Source organism: Piliocolobus tephrosceles, chromosome 9 (assembly GCF_002776525.5).
Source record: "Piliocolobus tephrosceles isolate RC106 chromosome 9, ASM277652v3, whole genome shotgun sequence".
In the NCBI taxonomy this organism is placed as follows: domain Eukaryota; kingdom Metazoa; phylum Chordata; class Mammalia; order Primates; family Cercopithecidae; genus Piliocolobus; species Piliocolobus tephrosceles.
In genome coordinates, this window is record NC_045442.1 from 125,736,325 (window position 1) to 125,756,742 (window position 20,418).

At 38.3% G+C, this 20,418-nt stretch overlaps 1 protein-coding gene across 10 annotated transcripts in view; it reads right to left on the bottom strand.

Moving 5' to 3' along the window:
- Positions 1–20,418, bottom strand: part of TASOR2 (transcription activation suppressor family member 2) — an 80,087-nt gene that overhangs the window by 29,359 nt on the left and 30,310 nt on the right. For 5 of the 10 annotated variants that reach the window (XM_023230506.3, XM_023230509.3, XM_023230504.2 and 2 more), the window contains 11 exons: positions 20,197–20,269; positions 16,013–16,104; positions 13,282–13,419; positions 12,986–13,110; positions 12,875–12,894; positions 12,677–12,776; positions 10,743–10,843; positions 10,003–10,106; positions 7,666–7,738; positions 7,494–7,562; positions 3,379–4,095 (listed from right to left, as the gene is read on the bottom strand). In XM_023230506.3, the coding sequence (XP_023086274.2) occupies positions 3,379–4,095; positions 7,494–7,562; positions 7,666–7,738; positions 10,003–10,106; positions 10,743–10,843; positions 12,677–12,776; positions 12,875–12,894; positions 12,986–13,110; positions 13,282–13,419; positions 16,013–16,104; positions 20,197–20,269 (1,612 nt within the window). Of the gene's footprint in view, positions 1–3,378; positions 4,096–7,493; positions 7,563–7,665; positions 7,739–10,002; positions 10,107–10,742; positions 10,844–12,676; positions 12,777–12,874; positions 12,895–12,985; positions 13,254–13,281; positions 13,420–16,012; positions 16,105–20,196; positions 20,270–20,418 lie in introns of those variants that run through there. The other 5 variants (XM_023230510.3, XM_026454795.2, XM_023230511.3 and 2 more) reach the window with 3 other exon arrangements.

Sequence of the window (20,418 nt, forward strand, 5' to 3'; positions counted from 1 at the left end):
GACAGGTCAGACTGAATATGCTAGATCACCGCCCCAGGATATAGATATTGACGTTTAAACAAAAAGCAGCACAGCTCCCATAAGGCAATGTGGTTAAAACTATAACCACACTGCAGAGAAGAGCTGTATAGAGAGCAATAGAGCAATATTATATATTTGGAGAGCCATATTATATATTTTATGTTACTACTTATAAACATCTAAATTTTAATACCATCTGAAAAATAATTTTTTAAAAGATGGGAAGACTGAGGAAAGTTTGCACCTGGTTTTATTTCTAACAAACCTACTATCTTACACAATTATGTCTCTTAGAAGTGCTCTGCTTTGCTTCTCACATGGTATAAAAATAGCTAAAGGTGGAGGTGGATGGAAAGAAAAAGGAAATACTAAACACCTGCTTATAATGCACAACAGAAAGTATTTCAATCTTTTAAGAGTTAAAATTTAGCCTCAAAGATATCATATGAAATAATCACACATATAAATGTTGGCAAATGTTTTTAAATTACATTACACAGAAAACACTACTTCTCACTAAGGACACTAAAGATCATATTAAACAGTTTAAGAAACTGTGATGAGTCTTAGTGAAATGTAGCAGAAAAAAGGAGACCCATTTCATTTCATTCTTTTGGAGGTTAGGGAAAGGAATAGTTTTAAAGATGTTTTCAGAATATCTTAATGCTGTACATTTCAAGTCTGATTATTTTCCTCCCTACCAAATTATTATATTAGTAAGTACTAAAGCAGCATATTTTTTTTTTTTTAAGAGTAAGACTTCTTATTACACTCTAATTACATTTTCTAAAATCTTCAGCATAGGGAAAAGTAAAATAAAAATAAATCAGGAAAACAGTTAAGACTAAATTAAAAAGAAAAAGATTAGACAACCAAGACCCAGGGGGAAACTTTCTAATATTTGGACAAACAGAAAGGGAAGATATTCCCAAGTACACCCAGGTCTTGGGAGAAAAAGAAAAGAAAAATGAAACAAAGTGATCCTGCAGGGATTGTTCTGTTCACATGGAACACTCAGTACCATGCTTCTCAAACTGAATGCAATTAATCCACCCTTGGGGTTGTAAAATAAATTCAATGTGTCACAACTGGAATTCATTCATTCATTCTTTCTTTCTTTCTTTTTTTTTTTTTTTTTTTGAGATGGAGTCTTGCTCTGTCACCCAGGCTGGAGTGCAATACAGTTCACTGCAACCTCTGCCTCCCAGGTTCAAGAGATTCTCGTGTCTCAGTCTCCCAAGTAGCTGGGATTACAGGCCAGCGCCCCCATACCTGGCTACTTTTGTGTTTTTAGTAGAGACGGGGTTTCACCATGTTGACCAGGCTGGTCTTAAACTCCTGGCCTCAAGTGATCCGCCCACCTCAGCCTCCCAAAGTGTTACGATTATAGGCACGAGCCACTGCACCCAGCCCAGAACTCTTAAATGAAACAGAACAGAAGGTATCAGACTATATTACACATAATTTTTTTTGAAATTTTTGTTCCAGTCATGTATGAATTTGTAGGTACTGGAATATAATATCAAACGTATTTCTTACAGTGGATATAATTAAAAACATTTGAGAAACGGTGACAATTTATGTTGAGTTATAGACAATTGATTCAATACCTTAAATTGGTTCATGCAGAGCAGTATGGTTGGCCTGGAATCTATTTTACAGAGTTGTACAGTCTGGTGCACTGCTTTATACTACCATACTTTCCACTTACCCTCCTAAATCTCCACCCCATTCCTCAAGCCACAATAAGCCAGAAACCACTATTTGTGAAGCCACAGGATAAAACCAAGGCTGGGTGCAGTGGCTCACGCCTGTAATCCCAACATTTTGGGGGGCTGAGGCAGGAGTATCGCTTGAAGCCAGTAGTTCAAAGACTAGCCTGGGAAACATAGTAAGACCCCCATCTCTACAAAAAAAATTTAAAAACTTAGTTGGGCACCCCTGTAGTCCCAACTACTCCAGAGGCTGAGGCAGGAAGATCACTTGAGCCCAGGAGTTCGAGACTGCAGTGAGCTATGATCATGCCACTCAACTCCAGCCTGGCTGACAGAGAAAACCTGTTTCTAAACAAAGACAGAAAACTCCAAACAAAAAAAACTCCATAGGGTAAACTCTGAATTATTTAGAATCCTGGGATTACCATATCCTAGATGTTTCTTCTTTAGGCACCAACATTTTCAAATTCAAAATATTACAGATTGGCTTGGCAAACATTTTCTGTGAGGGGCCAGAGAGTCCATACTTTCAGCTTTGAAGGTCATGTGGTTTCTGTCACAGCTGCTCAGCTCTGACAATACGGCATGAGAACAGTCAGAGATGACACAGGCACAACTGAGTGGCCCCTCAGCCATACTGCGCTGCCTTCTTCTCCAAAGGGGTCACCCATATACTTCCCTACTCTTTTAGAGAAATAACAGTAAAATACAATTTGAGACGACTCTAGGGCAAAGTCATATGGTTTGCTGTGCTATGTTCACTGAAATACATTTGCCAATACACTAAGTGGCTCAAGACTCCAATTCTCACTCAATTTTCAGGGAGCATCAAAACCACATGAAGAATCCAGGTGCTCACATAAAAACCTGTGATACACATAAAGGATTAGAAACTCTGCCCCACATTACTTTACTTTTGGAGGGCCCAGGCATTTCCTCCTCTTTATAGGTGTTGAGGCTGTCAGCTATCACCGTTTGCTGGTACTGATGTGCTTGATTTTAGAAGAACCTCTTCTACCTCCATTTGTGAAGAGGACGGCACAGAAACTAGATGGTCGTCTTTCTTAGGATGGAACATACACGTGTGAGTGGTTTTACAAGGTGGAACATAACATGTTGGTGGTGGGTAGGCTTTTGAGTTATCTTGGTCTTTCCTATTTCTTGGTTTTCAGTTGCTATCTCAATCAGTGCTTGTCAGGCATTAGGAGGCACACAATTGCCTGAAGAGAAATGATGGCAATTCTAACTGATGCTGCAAAGCTGCAGTCCACAGGGACCAAGACAGCAAGAGGGATCGAATACAACAATTATTATCATTATTGAGATGGAGATTTGCTCTTGTCACCCAGGCTGGAGTGCAATGGCGTGATCTCGGCTCACTGCAACCTCTGTCTCTTGGGTTCAAGTGATTCTTGTGCCTCAGCCTTCTGAGTAGCTGGGATTGCAGGCACGCACCACCACGCCCAGTTAATTCTGTATTTCTAGTAGAGACAGGGTTTCACCGTGTTGATCAGGCTGGTCTCAAACTCCTGACCTTAGGTGATCCACCCACCTCGGCTTCCCAAAGTGCTGGGATTACAGGCATAAGCCACCACGCCTGGCCACAACTATTATTATAATAACCCACATAAATCATGCTTACCTCTTTTTCTTTTCTGAGGAAACTGCCCTTTAACTAACTTAAGAGTTGTTGGAGAGTTCGAGCTGTTGTCTGCTCTGCAAGCAGTTCTTTTAGGAAGGGGGTGGCACAAGTTCACCTTTTTACTCTGCACCACATGTGGCATGCTGGCCTTCCTCTTGGGCTGCACTCTCAGATTTGACGCTGGACTCAATGGAACCACAAATCTCTTCTTTGCTTTCAACATTTCTTCAGAATCCTTTTTTGTTTCAGTTTCTTTTCTTACTTCTGCCTCTGAGCCAAGAAATTCAGGATCTGGAGTCATAACTAAAGAAAATCCAGCATCACAAATTCCGTCTGAAACACAAGGAGACTGAGGATGCTCTGCTAACAACTCCAAAGCAGTAGACACTTCCAAAATGTAAGCACTGGGGTCTGAAAAATAAGAGTTCAACTGAGTTAAAGACTCTGAAGGGCACTTTTCAGCTGGAGGAATCAAGTCAAAACCACTGGGCAGTTTCCCCAAGAATGTAGGGTCTTTCATTCTATCCTGAGGAGCAACAGTCAATGAAGGGCTTCTGTCCGCCTTGTACAGTTCTTGGAAATGCTTTACTAATGTGTTTGGATGGATTCTTTCTTCAGGAAGTGATTTCTTTGTTTCTAGCAGGGCACAATTAAGGGCAGGCAAAATAGGTATCAGCTTCATTGAGATGTCATCTTCAATTTTCAAATCTTTTACCCCTAAAATATATATACATGTATTAAACATCTGAAGTTTATTTTTTAAAAATAAAACATTCTGGAAAAAAATGCTTTAGATTTCAAAATTACGTGATGGTTAAACATGTTACAGTCTTTCAAACGACAACCTAAATGGCAATTAATAGAAGACTTACAGATACATTTAACAAATATATCTCCGTATATTTGAAATTATACACACACATGCGCACACTGAACTGAAAAAGTATCATCTGACATGCAATCACTAGGTTAGAACAAGTAAACTAAACCCTGCCTCCAGCTCCATCTCACTAACAAGGAGCTCATGAACTCAATGGTCCATCTTAGCAGTACCACTGGCCTTTAGAGCTGGCAGATTTGCTTTTGTACTTTTTCTTATTTTGTTTTAAAATTTATCTTACTGTAGCTCTACCTTACTGAACTCACCTCAAATTCTTTTCATGAGTTAGTGCAAATCAACTGAACTGAAAAAAGAAGCCCTAAAAAATGCCGAAATCTCACTGGAATGATTACTGCTAATTTTATCGCCTTTTCTATCAAATGAAATAAAAACTTCTAAAACTGACTGGTCTGTTTCACCTCCTCTCCTTGGCCCATGCTTTGACTGAAGTGCTAATTTTTTCTTTTTATGCAAATGAATAAAGGAAACAGTAAAAGGGAAAAAAAAGAGAAAGGGTCTGGTCCCTATGAACTGGGTAATAAAATCTTAGAAAATTTCAGAGTTGTCAGTAATATAAAGCCACAAGAAACAAGGGCCTTCAAGGCCTAGTAAGTGAAAATAAAAATTGTACCATTCTTTTTAAAGAAAAGTAACTTCAGAATGAAACACAAAGTTAGTTCTAGTTAAATACATTAGCACTACAGCAGTTACTAGAAAAAGGAAATGAAGGACAAATAACAGTAAAAAGGAAAATGTGGCCAGATACCAAAATAACAATTTTTGTATTTTTTGTAGACATGGGATTTGTCGTGTTGCTCAGGCTGGTCTTGAATGAGTGGGCTCAAGAGATCTGCCTGCCTCAGCCTCCTGGAGTGTTGGGAATACAGGCCTCCACCACTCCGGGCTCAAAGTTTTTATAAATTAAATTGTTTTAAAGTTATTACTCTGGTCTTTTTGTTATTGTGTGTGTGTGTGTTTTTTTTTTGAGTCAGAGTCTTCTTCTGTCACCCAGGTTTGAGTGCAGTGGTGTGATCTCAGCAACCTGCAACCTCCGCCTCCCGGGTTCAAGCAATTCTGTGTCTTAGTCTCTTGAGTAGCTGGAATTATACACATGTGCCATCACACCCAGCTAATTTTCGTATTTTTAGTAGAGATGGGGTTTCATCATGTTGGCCAGGCTGGTCTCCAACTCATGGCCTCAAGTGATCCACCCGCCTTGGCCTCCCAAAGTGCTGGGATTACAGGCCTGAGCCACTATGCCCGGCCACTCTTTTGCTTCTTCACCTGATACAAATATAGGCAAACACTTAGCAAGTTCATACCACATTTATGTGAGAATTTTAATCTTTCGCTTTGTTAAAATCTTTTAATGAAATATCTGAAACTTTATAGTTTACAACTAAAAAAAAAAAAAAAGAAATTAGAAATCTTACAGGAGCCCGATCTGGAGTTAGCTGTTAGACCATGAACAAATTCAACTCTGAGTTTCTTCACCTTTGAAATTGTTATAAGAGTACTTACTTTATGGATTGCTAAATCTACTACTGCCACCACAAAACCTGACATGATAAATGCTTGAAAAATACAAACAGCCACTGCCAATTACGTTATTATCATGGGTAATGCTTTGCTTGTTGCAATGAAGTGATGCCTAGGAAAGCACAGCTTTCTGCTTTAAGTAACTAGTTTTATTATTATTATTATTTTTAATTTTTTTGAGACTGAGTCTCGCTCTGTCGCCAGGCTGGAGTGCAGGGGCACACAATCTCGGCTCATTGCAATCTCTGCCTCCCGGGTTCAAGTGATTCCCCTGCCTCAGCCTCCTGAGTAGCTGGAACTACAGGCACGCACCACCAAGACCAGCTAATTTTTTGTATTTTAGTAGAGACAGACTTTCACCATGTTGGCCAGGATGGTCTTGATCTCCTGACCTTGTGATCCACCCACCTCAGCCTCCCAAAGTGCTGGGATTACAGGCATGAGCCACCACACCTAGCCAGTAACTGAATTAAAAAAAAAAAAAAACTTTAAAAACATTTTTATATTGGTTATAGCTTTATAAATACTATATAGAATTTTATGTTTAAACACACACACCGTAATTATAAAACAAAGTGACTTTTTTTTTTTTTTTTGAGAAAGGGTCTCACTCTGTTGCCCAGGCTGGAGGGCAGTAGTACAATCTTGGCTCACTGCAACCTCCACGTCCCGGGCTCAAGCGATCCTCCCACCTCAGCCTCCCAAGTAGATGGGACCACAGGTGCAAGCCACCACGCCTGGCTAATTTTTCGTAGAAACGGGGTCTTGCCATGTTGCCTGGGCTGGTCTCAGAACTCCTGAGCTCAAGAAATCCACCTGCTTCGGCCTCCCAGAGTGCTGGGATTATAGGTGTGAGCTGCCGTGACTGGCCAACTCTCATTTATTTGTTTGTTTAGCAAATATTTACTGTTTTATAGGTGCCTGGCATTGCTACGCACTAGGGATACAGCAGAATACAAGAAAGGCAGGCATTAAATAATTATACAAATAAATATTTAAACCATATGGATGATAAATAAGCATAGGGGTCTAAGTTGAGCAAACAGTCGTGATGGGAACGAAGAAACTGATAGTGAAGCCGAGCTTGACAGATAGGAGGAAGAATAAACTAGATTAGTGTTTCTCAATCTTTTTAGTCATCCTCCTCCCCAGCCCTTTTAGACCCATTTTTCCCCCAAATTGACTTCCAAAATTTTAATGCCACATATACACTGCGTATCTGTTTATGCAGTGTATGAGTAGTATTTTTTTGCCCCCAAGAACCAAGATTTGGTCCTCTGGGTGGATCAACATCACCATAAGAATGTATGGGCTTGATATGAAAAAGACTAATAGATAAGGTACAGATAAGGAGAACAGCACCTATGAAGACCCCGAGCCTGAGACATATTTACTGGAGAGACGATGGCAAAATTCAATAACAAATGAATTCAGTTTTAGGCATGTTGAATTTAAGGCACCTTTGAGATATCTCAGTGGCAACGTCAGTAGACAAGTGGAGATATGGGACTGAGGCTCAGAGGGAAGCATAAACCTACAAGGGAGGTCAAGAAGGGCGAACTAGTGATGTTAAGGGAAGAGAGATATTTAAGAGGAAAAAACAGTTAACAGTGTCACGTGCTGCTAAGAGGTCAAGTCAGATGAGGACTAAATATATCCAACAGACAGAGTGAGCTGGAAACCACTGTACCCTTACCTGCTGACAGAGGTGAATGAAATAAATGTAACCCATGCAGACCCATCTGCTTGCCTCCATTTTTAAAATCTATGCAGAATGAGAATCAGAAAAAGAAAAGTTAGGTTGTTGATCTTATAAAGCAGAAGTAAACATAATGAAAAATATTTTTTCCCAAAACAGTTGTCCATACCTGGTTCTGATAGTAAGGCTGATGATGTAAGTAAAATGAAAAACCCTCGATCTTCTAAGCATTTGATGATTGCCTTAAATATAAACGAAAAATTCAACTGAAGGAATATTCTGCAATCCCTCTCTTCTCCCTCTACCCATACTCATTAGTGAATATTGACCTCAAGAAAAGAAAAAATTCTGCACATGTTATGGGAGTCAGGGTAATTCTGTCCCCAGTATCAGAAACTTCAAATTCCTTAGCTGAAATAATCTTGGCCCTGTTGGGGCTATATAAAATAACCAGAACATGAAGGGTTAGTTTTAGAACAGTGCTCAAGAACATGGCAGATCAATCAGAAAAGCCTTACTTCTTCACTGAGACAGCTGACATTTCATACCACTGCTTAAACAGCCAATATGTTACCATGTAGCCAGTATAAACTCAAGATGAATCAAACCTATAAGAAGCATCTTAAGCTCATATTTACATGAAAATTATCCCAAAACCCTGAAACTAAAAAGACCGCAAGATACCATCCAATAAAAGACTTCTTTCTACAGCATCTTAAGAAATGGAAAATAATAGAAAATAATCAACTTCCAGGGCAACAAGAAATACAGATGAAAATAAATTCTTCCTCTCTTTTGTTTCCCTCTATCAGAGTCTTCAGTGGACTCTTGAGCTCAAGAAAAAAGTCTTGAAATTTTAATGCTTTCAGTAACTGGGGCAGTTTTGTCCCCGGGCAGCAGCTGTTGTCTAAAAGCTGTTGTTCTAAATCATGAATTTAATAGCTTTTCTTTTCTACTGCTTACCACTTCAAACATCTATATACACATAAAAGATAAAATCCAATATCTGTACAATAATTTTTCAGTTAAAGCACCTAAACAAAATATACCATTTTACAGAATAAAACATTTCAAAAGAGGTGGTAAGGCTACAAATATAAATCATTATTTAATCACAATGAATATACAAAATCAGACTTTTCCAATGATTACACTACAATAAAGTTATGACACTAATATCTCACTCACAAAAAGAATCACTACTTTGAGTTTTCAAAAAGATTCTATGAGAGTCTCTGTGTTGTATGGCATATGATGATTTACATACTTGCCTCCTCTAGAGTCTCCTAAGCTCCTTGACTTACGGGAGCTACGATTTAAGAGCCTATTTCTTTGAAAGACAGGGTATCACTCTGTTACCCAGTTTGCAGTGCAGTGGCACAGCAACAGCTCACTGCATCCTTGAACTCCTGGGCTCAAGCTATCCTCCCACCTCAGCTTTCAGAGTAGCCAGGACTACAGGTACAGGCGGTTATGCCTGGCTAGTTAAAAAAAAAAAAAAAAAAAAAAAAAAATTAAAATTTTTTTATTTTGGTAGAGATAAGGTCTTGCTATGTTGCCCAGGCTGGTCTCAAACTCCTTGCCTCAAGCGATCCTCCCACCTTGGTCTATCAAAGTAATGGGATTATAGATGTGATCTGCCATGCCAGACTTTAGGAACTATTTTGTATCCTTGCTTCTTGCCCCTCCTACCCAGTATGTGAATCATCTTTTTTTTTTTGAGACGGAGTCTTGCTCTGTCACCCAGGCGGGAGGGGAGTGCAGCGGTGCAATCTAGGCTCACTGCAAGCTCTGCCTCCCAGGTTCATGCCATTCTCCTGCCTCAGCCTCCCGAGTAGCTGGGACTACAGGTGCCTGCCACCATGCCCAGCTAATTTTTTTGTATTTTTTAGTAGAGACAGGATTTCACCATGTTAGCCAGGATGGTCTTGATCTCCTTACCTCGTGATCTGCCCACCTCGGTCTCCCAAAGTGCTGGGATTACAGGCGTGAGCCCCACGCCCGGCCGTGAATCATCCCTTTGTCCAGTGTATCCATGCTGTAGATGCTGCCCACCCAGTAGGCCAATAATAGTACTTCATAATGCCTGCACCACCTACCTCACTCATCACAAGTAGTACTCAAGTACAGTATAATAAATAAAATATTTTGAGATGGACAGTCCATACTCATATAACTTTTCTTACAGTATATAGTTGTAATATTCCATTTTATTATTTTTGTTCATCTCTTACTGTGCCTAATTTATAAATTAAACTTTATCATAAGTATGTATGTATAGAAAAAAACACAGTATACATAGGTTCAGTACTATTCACAGTTTTGGGCATCCACTGGGGGTCTTGGAACGTAAACCCCACAGATACTGTATTACATCAATAATATATAAATACATATTAAACATGAAACTCCTTACAGCAAATTAAAATGATTCCATCTAGACACAACTAATACATACATATCAATTTAAAAAATAATAATAATATTTTAAATTAGTGATTCTTACCAATTGCTTGTTTTTAATATATTCTGTTAATTTATCTATATTTTCCCCTTGTCTGTTTGACAGTTCTACCTCATACAAATTGAAGAACAAATCTTGAAAACAGACTGTAGAGAAAACCAGAAAAACATTTCTTATTTTTAATATGCTATTATGTACTTATAGTCAATTTGTTCATTTTATATGTTGCAAAAATGAAAGAATAGAAATACTACTCAAAAACCTTTATCATTTACTGTTCTTGGTTATAAAACTCCTTCATAAAACATCATCAAAACAGTTATTTTAAAACAATGCTCTTAGTAACAAGACAAATACAAATACATACTACATGAATAAACATCAGTGCTCCATGAATTAACCTAAATGACCAAGAAACTCCCTTCTCACGGTTTTTCTTTGAGTTTAAAAGTACGTCTATAAATAAAACCAACAAAAACTCTATCCTCCTTGAGAGGAATAGTTACAAGTTTCCAAATGCTTTTAATATCTGTTTGCTTAATTGTATCAGTATTTCTAGATTAAAGCTAGTCTTTGTCATCTTAGATAAAACTACCTTGCAGTTTCTAGTTGGCTTCCAAGGAACTGAAGAAAATAGTAACTCTACAACTTTCTCACAATAGACTCTTTTAAGAGTCACTTATGATGAAATAGAAGTGTGCATGTTTGAATGTTTGGAATAGAGCAGAAAATAACCAGAACAAAGCTCAGGACAAGCAGCGTGTTATTACATTTCAACAGACCTTTCCGCTCCAAGTAATTCTGTTTTCTAAAGGCAGCCTCTGGTAGTCTTTTTTTCAAGGAAGACACTTTCATTACATATTTAAAATCTAGTTCTTGTGGTCTAAAAAATAACACAACAATATCAACCAGAATAATAAATAGTGGATCTAAATTTTCATAAGCTTTAGTTTTCTAATATAAATGTAAAAAAATATATAACCACAAAAAAGACCTTAAATTGATAAGCTCCAGGTTAAACAATATGTGTATTTTTAAGTAGGACAGATTTTCAAATACATGACCCATAAACCATGGTCTGCAAATATGTTCACATTTTCTAAATACATGTATTTTTGGTACAGACAAAATATCTAGATGTGTCAAAAAAATTATGTATACAGGAATAAGGAATTTTAAAAAATTATACTATTTAAGAGTTATTTCCTGACTACTTTTTCCTTTTTTTGTGTGTGTGAGATGGAGTCTGGCTCTGTCACCCAGGCTGGAGTGCAGTGGTGTGATCTCGGCTCACTGCAACCTCTGACTCCCGGGTTCAAGTAATTACCCTGCCTCAGCCTCCGAAGTAGCTGGGATAACAAGCATGTGGCACCATGCCCAGCTAAGTTTTGTATTTTTAGTAGAGACGGCGTTTCACCACATTGGCCAGGCTCGTCTCCAACTCCTGATCTCAGGCAATCCGCTCACCTCGGCCTCCCAAAGTGCTGGGACTACAGGTGTGAGCCACTGTGCCTGGACCCTAGGAAATTTTCTTATACAACCCCAAAGCAACAAGCAAAACCAACACATTCACAATGATACGATACTATGACTTAACCTACATCTTATTCAAATGCTGCCAACTGTCTCACTAAGTTCCTTCACAGAAAAAGAAAACAATTTCCAATCCAAGATACCATAATGCATTCAGTAATCATGTCTCTTTAGTCTCCTTTAATCTGGAACAGTTTTTCAGTCTTTCTGTACTTCAATGACTTGGATATTTTGAAAAATACAGACGATTTTGCAGAATGCTCCTTAATCAGCATAGGTCTATCATTAACTTAACCACTTAGTTAAGATGGTATCTGGCAGTTTACTCCACTGGTAGGTCTGCATTTTTTTTCCTTTGTGATTAACAAGCAAGTAGTGGGGAAACATTGTAAGATATGCAAATATTATTAAACTTACAATTGTTTTTAGCATACACTGGTTGATTATTGCGGTGCTGTCAAATGCTGATTTTCTAATTTATCAATCTTTCCACCTTTATTAGTTGCACTCTATAATGAGGAAGAACTTCCCCTCCTCTCCTATTTGCTTATTCACATAATTTTTATATTGTGGGTTATTATACTCCTACCTCTTCTTAAAAAAGGCTGATAGGAAAAAAAAATGAATCCTATACAACACATCAGTTTTCACCTTGTATTTCAATTAAACTATGACTATTTCTTAATGGTTTGGGGTACAAACTAAGAACAGGCTGAACAAAAAAGATTTCCTAAGATGTTCTTCACAGTTCCCCAGAAGAAAATATTAATCGTGATAATTGCTTTTAACGTAAATACATGTAACAGCTCCTCTAATACTTTTCTAAGAGAATCATGTTAAAATTTGAAACTCAGATACTGCAAAATGTTAATAAAAATAATATTAAGTGGCTATAATCTGCTATATTTGCTATCAGGCAAATCTGATTTATTTCTTGGGGAAGGTCAAATTTCTAGTATCAAATAGTTTAATTTATCCCAAGAGGTCATTTTCCCATTAATAAGTTAGAATTTAGGTTTCCTATGTCATACCCTGTGTGCCATACATTTACCCAAATGTACCCTCATCTAAAATCAATAACAGTTGCTGTATTTTACACCAACGCCACCCTTGAAATGAAGAGGGGGAAACCCCAAAACTTGTAATATAAGCATTAGTAAAGGACATAACATTTAATACTTACAGCTGTGTTGGAATCATTGCACCATAAGTGGACCAAAGAGTTATATCACATAGCATACGGTCTTGAACAATTAATTTCCCTTTCCACGGAGACATGAGAACTTCAAGAAATGAAGGTAAGAAAGAAACCGATTATTTATGATGAAACATTTACTCAAGAAAAACAAAAACCTAAAAGGATCAATGAATTATTTCTTACCATTTTCGCTGCGTTCAAGTCTAGCAGAAAAAAAAAAAAAAAAGAAAGAATATTTTTACAAGAGTAAAAGAAACAAATTCAGTAAAACAAAGCATGCACATAATTACTTACATGCTTTTATGAGCTGGCGGTGCCATAGTTTTAGGTTCCCTGTACTGAAAAGCTACAATTACATAAGGACAGATCTGTCTGGGTCGCTCAATAACAGTGTTGCCTGAAAGTTCGTAAAAGTAATACTGCAAGAAGAAAAATAAGTATTATCAGGGTAGTAGCACTATGGAATTGCATATGTACCAAGTTTTTCTCAACCCCACCCAGCCCTGAAATTTAACACATTAGACTCAATAATCACACCCAGATAACACCCAAATATATCTTGGGTGTTATTCATTCACAGGTGACTATACCTGACTCAGTTCAAAGGCACGAAAATGACTCGTCTTGTTAGAAACCTTGTTAGTATTTTCAGACACGTGGCAATCATAGCCAGAAGATGGCTTAGTATAGTTAGTTGTATAATTCTCAGACACAGACTTGACTTTTCCCTAGAATGAAAATATTAAAACTAATCAGATGCCTTCAAATAGCAATAATCTTTACTCTAGTAAAGATTAATCATTTAGTAGTAGTCTAACAAGGATGCAGATATGTGTCCCCTAACAGTAACTGTATTAAGAACTATACTTCTTAGAAAAACAATTATCTTAAGGCCAAAAATAGTTTTAATTATCCATGAACCCTTAAAAATGTATTTAAAAATCTTGGACATTTGGGCGTCTGAGACAAATATCCACAGTTTTTATCACAGTATCAAAGAAATATACGAATCACCCTAAATTTAAGAGAGCCATTTCCTTAAAAGAAAAACTACACCCCACCATCTTTTATGTTATGGTCATTGAATGGCTCTTTGGTGACTGTAAAGAGGACAAAATCTAAAATTTCAAAAGATGAGTTTCCAATCTGAACTATGATCAGTTGTAAATTATAAACTGAGATACTTCTATTATGCCAGGGCCCAGCAAGTTAACAAGAAGCAAATATGTAGCAAAGTTCTTAGCAGCCAGCTGGTCCTGGTCACTAAACGGTCAGCAGTATTTTCCATTACGGATTTCTCTCCATCAAGGGTTACGTGTCTCTCAAAACAAAAAAAAAACAAAAAGAAAAAAAGAAGAAAAAAGCAAGCAGCTGGGCACAGTGGGTCACACCTGTAATCCCAGCATTTTGGGAGGCAGAGGTGGGCAGATCATGAGGTCAAGAGATCAAGACTATCCTGGCCAACATGGTGAAACCCTGTCTCTACTAAAAATACGAAAAAATTAGCTGGGCATGGTGGCGCACACCTGTAGTCCCAGCCACTTGGGAGGCTGAGGTAGGAGAATTGCTTGAACCCAGGAGGTGGAGGTTGTAGTGAGCTGAGATTGTGTCACTACACTCTGGCCTGGCAATAGAGAAAGATTCTGCCTCAAAAAAAAAAAAAAAAAAAAAAAAAAGCAAGTAAGCCAAGTTTACCATTATGATGAAATATGCAATGACTTTAAAAGCTGTTTGGAATGATACAATGACATAAGAAAATGTTCACAAGATGTTATTAAGTTAAAAAAGAATAGCATATAAGTATATACAAACTCTTTTCATGGGTTAATAACTCAATATATAGGAAAAAATAAAAATACACAATATATACCCCAACAAATATATCAAAATGGGATATGGGACTATAGGCAATTTTAAGTTTTATAAGAATATAATTACTTTTTAAAAAAGAAGATGTTTTTGTTGTTATGTCCTGCCTCTTCATTTACAGACCCACCGAAGGCCAAACCACCATTAAGCCAAAAAATATAAAAAGTACTTATCAGTAACCAACCACCCCTACCACCCCCTCATCAAACATTTTATGGTGCTGTGTGGCTCGATTTTGTGAAATAAAATGAAGATGAGAGCACAGAGGCAAAAACAGCAATCTCCAGCCAGTGGCAAGAAACCAAGGCTTAGGCATAATCTAAGTAAAAAATGAAATGCTCATTATCCACATTAGTAGGCATACTTTCTGCAGCACTCATCACAGAGCAAGAGAAGAAAGATTAAGGGAGGAAAACTACTGATTGTACCTCAAAGCAATGTTACTCCCCAATCATTTTTTTTTTTTTTTTGGAGATGGAGTTTTTTGTTGTTGTTATCCAGGCTGGAGTGCAGTGGCGTGATCTTGGCTCACTGCAATCTCCGCCTTCCAGGTTCAAGTCATTCTCCTGCCTCAGCCTCCCAAGTAGCTGGGATTACAGGCACCCGCCACCACGTCAGGCTAATTTTTTTACACTTTTAGTGGAGACAGGGTTTCGCCATGTTGGCCAGGCTGGTCTCAAACTCCTGACCTCACCTGCCTCGGCCTCCCAAAGTGCTGGGATTATAGGCGTGAGCCACAGAGCACAGCCTCTCCCTCCACTTTCTTGAGAACTTCACAATACTAAGAGTTCACATGCTTTTTTTTTTTTTTTTTAATTAAAGGTCAGTTAGTGCTAGGCTGATAACCAAAGAATTTAAGATAGTAAGAAAGCTAAAACAAAAACAATATAACGAGACCACAGAAATGTCCTCAAGGAGCCCAATCACATCTAAAATCAGTTTCCCTTCTGTTTGGGTGAAAATTCCAAATTGCATGATTCACTTAAACAGTACCATTTAGGACATTCAAGGATTTGTGGCATCATCAATTCTAGGTGGCACATGAAGCTGTGAAGCTGGATGTCTTACGGAAAAAGAAAATAATCTATTGACCATTTAAATTAGACAATGAATGTTGTTTTCTAAACTCATCTTTTATAAGTGTAATCACGTCATCTTATAAGCAGCTACTTGTTTTCTGTTATTTCATGTTTAAAAAGTAGCTCTGACAGGTGAGAGGAAGATTTTTCCCTGCATACCCTTTATTTTTGAAGTTAAAAAAAAAGTTTACAATCTAGTAAATGAATTAAAAAGTTTTGTTTTTAAAGAAAAGGAAAAATAGTTTTGCTTTTCCTGAATTTGGATAGCTAACTTTGGTGAGGACTATGTTCAACTAAGATCTACAGAGAATATCAAAGGTAGATAACCTTAAACTTTAAAAGGAAATCACATAACAGCACATTTAGGCTTTACCTTAATTATATTAAAAATTACAACATAACCAGATTTCCCATGATACCATGGTCTTGGATGAAGATAGTCGGAGTATTTGGAAATGTATACACCTGTAAAAGTATAAAATATAGATTAAGCAGCAGATTGCCCACCAGAGAGGAGAAAGTAGAAGCAAGAAGACCAATTAGAAAGAAAGCTACTGTGATAGTTAAGACCGGAGAGGAGGATTCCAACAAGGCAGCAGCAGTGAAAAACGAGGAGGAAAGGACAGGCTTCAGGGGTATTCCTCAACTGAGGCACCTCTTTCAAAACATAAGAGACAACGGGTGAGAAAACTGATACGGTGGAAAAGAGCGATGATTCTGTGGTCGGAAGCTTGGGTTCCAGGTAAGAATAAGTCACTCAGGTAGGGAGGGTGGGCCTGAGTCACAGACACAAACACCACAGGGTGCTCATGAAGATTTAAAAGATCAATAAGCTTTAAAAACTATTATTAATTGAAAGTATTATTACACACAAAATTATCCAGTTCTAGTCAAGCCAAAAACTATAAAACACATGTAAGTAGTAGTGTTAATTTTTTTTTTTTTTTTTTTTTTGAGGCGGAGTCTCGCTCTGTCGCCCGGACTGGAGTGCAGTGGCCGGATCTCAGCTCACTGCAAGCTCTGCCTCCCGGGTTTATGCCATTCTCCTGCCTCAGCCTCCTGAGTAGCTGGGACTACAGGCGCCCGCCACCTCGCCCGGCTAGTTTTTGTATTTTTAGTAGAGACGGGGTTTCACCGTGTTAGCCAGGATGGTCTCGATCTCCTGACCTCGTGATCCGCCCGTCTCGGCCTCCCAAAGTGCTGGGATTACAGGCTTGAGCCACCGCGCCCGGCCGTAGTGTTAATTTTATTATCAACCCCAGCGCATGTGTTTTTGAAGAATGTGTATGTGTCAGGAACAATCCAGTTTCTACTTCCACCACTCTACTGAAGCCAGCCTCTCAAACATCAGCAATGAAATCATAAGACTGTAGGAATGCAGGAAAATGTCTTTTTTTTGTTTTGAGATGTAAGATGCAGTGGTTATTTGTAATTTACTTTCAAATTCTCCGAAAAAAAAATTAAACAAATGAAGCAAATAATGCAATATGTGTATGTGTATATATATGTTTATATTTATATATATATATATTTATATACATTTATATTCAGAGACAGAGTCTTACTCTGTTGCCTAGGCTGGAGTGCAGTGGCGTGATCTCGGCTCACTGCAACCTCTGCCTCCCAGGTTCAGGCAATCTCAAGTCTCGGCCACCTGAGTAGCTGGGATTACAGGTGCACGCCACCATGCCTGGCTAATTTTTGTATTTTTAGTACAGACGGGGGGTTTAGCCGTGTTGGTCAGGCTGGTCTGGAACTCCTGGCCTCAAGAGATCCACCTGCCGTGGCCTCCAAAAGAGCTAGGATCACGGGCGTGAGCCACCGCACTCAGCCAATAATGCATAATATTATTTGCTAAACTTTGGTGATGGGTATATTAATTACACTATGTTCTTTATTTTTTCTATGTTTGAATTTTTCTTTTTCTTTTTTTTTTTTTTTTGAGACAGAGTTTCGCTCTGTCGCCCAGGCTGGAGTGCAGTGGCCCGATCTCAGCTCACTGCAAGCTCCACCTCCCGGGTTCCCGCCATTCTCCTGCCTCGGCCTCCTGAGTAGCTGGGACTACAGGCGCCGCCACCACGCCCGGCTGGGTTTTATGTATTTTTTTTTAGTAGAGACGGGGTTTCACCGTGTTAGCCAGGATGGTCTCGATCTCCTGACCTCGTGATCCACCCGTCTCGGCCTCCCAAAGTGCTGGGATTACAGGCTTGAGCCACCACACCCGGCCTATGTTTGAATTTTTCATAATGAAATGAGAGTGGGGTGAAAAAATAGGAGAGAAGAAAAAACGTTGTATGCAGTGTTATTAGGGTTATGAATTTATCACTTTTAATGTCCCTCAGAAGATGAGTTGAATGTAAACTTTAATTTTTTTTGTTTTATAGAGTTATCATATGACCCAGTGGTTCCACTCATTATATATCAAAGATACATATATAACTAGGTCCACCCAAAAACTTGTACATGCATGTTCATAGAACCATTATTCATAATAGCCCAAAAGTAGAAATAACCCATATGTCCATGAACTGATGAATGCATAAAGAAAATATGGTATGGCCACATAACAGAATACAGCATTGTACCATTTAACATTTTGGTCAACAACAGACTGCATAAAGTTTGGACAGTGGTCCCATAAGTTTGTAATACCATATTTTTACTGTACTTTTTCTGTTTTGATACACAAACACACACCACTATTTTACAACTGCCTGAAGTATTTGGTACAGTAACATGCTGTACAGGTTTGTAGCCTAGGGGCAATAGGCTATACCATATAGCCCAGGTGTGTAGTAGGCTATACCCTCTAGGTGTCTCTAAGTACACTCTGTGATGTTCACATGAGTAAAAAATTGCGGCCGGGCGTGGTAGCTCACACCTGTAATCCCAGCACTTTGGGAGGCCAAGGAGGGCAGATCATGAGGCCAGGAGATTGAGACCATCCTGGCCAACATGGTGAAACCCCATCTCTACTAAAAATACAAAAATTAGTTGGGCATGGTGGTGCATGCCTGTAATCCCAGCTACTCAGGAGGCTGAGGCAGGAGAATCACTTGAACCAGGGAGGTGGAGGTTGCAGTGAGCTGAGATCGCGCCATTGCACTCCAGCTTGGCGACAGAGCGAAACTCCGTCTCAAAAAAAAAAAAAAAAAACTGCCTAACGTAACAATGCAATTCTTGGAACGTATCCCCATTGTTAAGTGCTGCAGGACTGCATTATTCCATCATAAAAAGGAATGAAGTACTACTGGTTCATGCTACAATATGCCTTAAAAACATGCTAAAAGAAGTTACTCAAAAAAGACCGTATATGATATGATTCCACTTACATGAAATGTCTAGAATAGGCAAATCTATAAAGGCAGAAAATAGACTGGTGGTTGCCTAGAGCGGGGACGGTAGAGAATGGGGAGTCACCGCTAATGGCCATGGGATTTCCTTTTTGGGTGATAAAAATGGTCTAAAATTGACTGTTATGATGGTTACCCAACTATGGGACTACACTAAACAACGGGTGAATTCTATAATTGTGAAATTATATTTCAATAAAGCATTTTTTTTAAAGGTCAGCAGGAATCTAGCCATGACAATAATCTTTCTCAGTTCTGATCTCCACATTCTACATAGTACCTGGCACTGCTAAATACCCCTCTTCGTGAGATCTTTCTGCTATCTGTGAAACTCTATTTCCTAAGTCTCCATGCAACAGACTGCTCTTGACACTTCCTCGTTCTATCCTCGCTGTACCTCCCCACATGCTGGTCCCATTAATGACCCAAAAGTTCTGTTTTTGCCATCTTTTTTTTCATGCCATCCCACTAACAATGTCTTAGCTTCAGTTCACACTCCAGTCCCACAACCCCAGCCCCGAATGTAGTTCTGATCCCTTTATGACCTATAGGCTATCTTTCAGAAACACTTATGAAAATCTCACTATTTCTCAAATTCAACTCATAAAAGTAGTACTGTCCATTTACTGAGAACTTATTAGGTGCAAACTCCTGGGCTAAACACTTTACAGTCTCATTGAATCCTCCCAACAACTCTATAGTTTAATCTGTTTTACACATGAAGAAACTGAATCTTAAAAAAAGTTAGTGCTAATTCATATTCGTGATAATTAGATAACATTTTTCTTTTTAACTCATCAGCTTCTCTACTAATCTGCTTCTCTTCTTATGTACCACTTTTCTATTAATAATTATCATTGTAGTATAAGTTTAAAAGCTTATATTTGATTATTTCTTCTCTTACCCTCACATTCCATGGTTGCCAAGTTTGGTCAGTTCTATCTAGTGTCTATTCTTATTGCCATTGTGATAATTTAGAAGACATTCTCAAGACAATACCAATCTCTTGACACTGAAAAATACTGTCAAGTTTTAAACTCAAATCTCATTCATATGTTTAAATTTAGAAATCTAAACATTATGAGCTGTTTGACATTTAATGAAACTGGCTTTTAATATACATATCTTATAAACCTAATGAAACCTAACTTCATCTTGTAAAAGAAGACTTTTTTTTGAGATTCTTTTTGCTTTACAGGCTTACCTTTGGCTGGATCACCCAGAGTGGTAACAGCACTGCTGCCAACACGGAGTCCACGCTGACATACCAATTTTGCCTTTAAACAAAAGATAACTTTGCTTCAGTCTTTGAAGCGGCAATGAAATAATGCTATAATCTGTAAGTCTGTTTTTTTTTTTAAGTTTTATTTTTTATAATACGATAGAGACAGGTTCTCACTATGTTTCCCAGGCTGATCTCAAACTC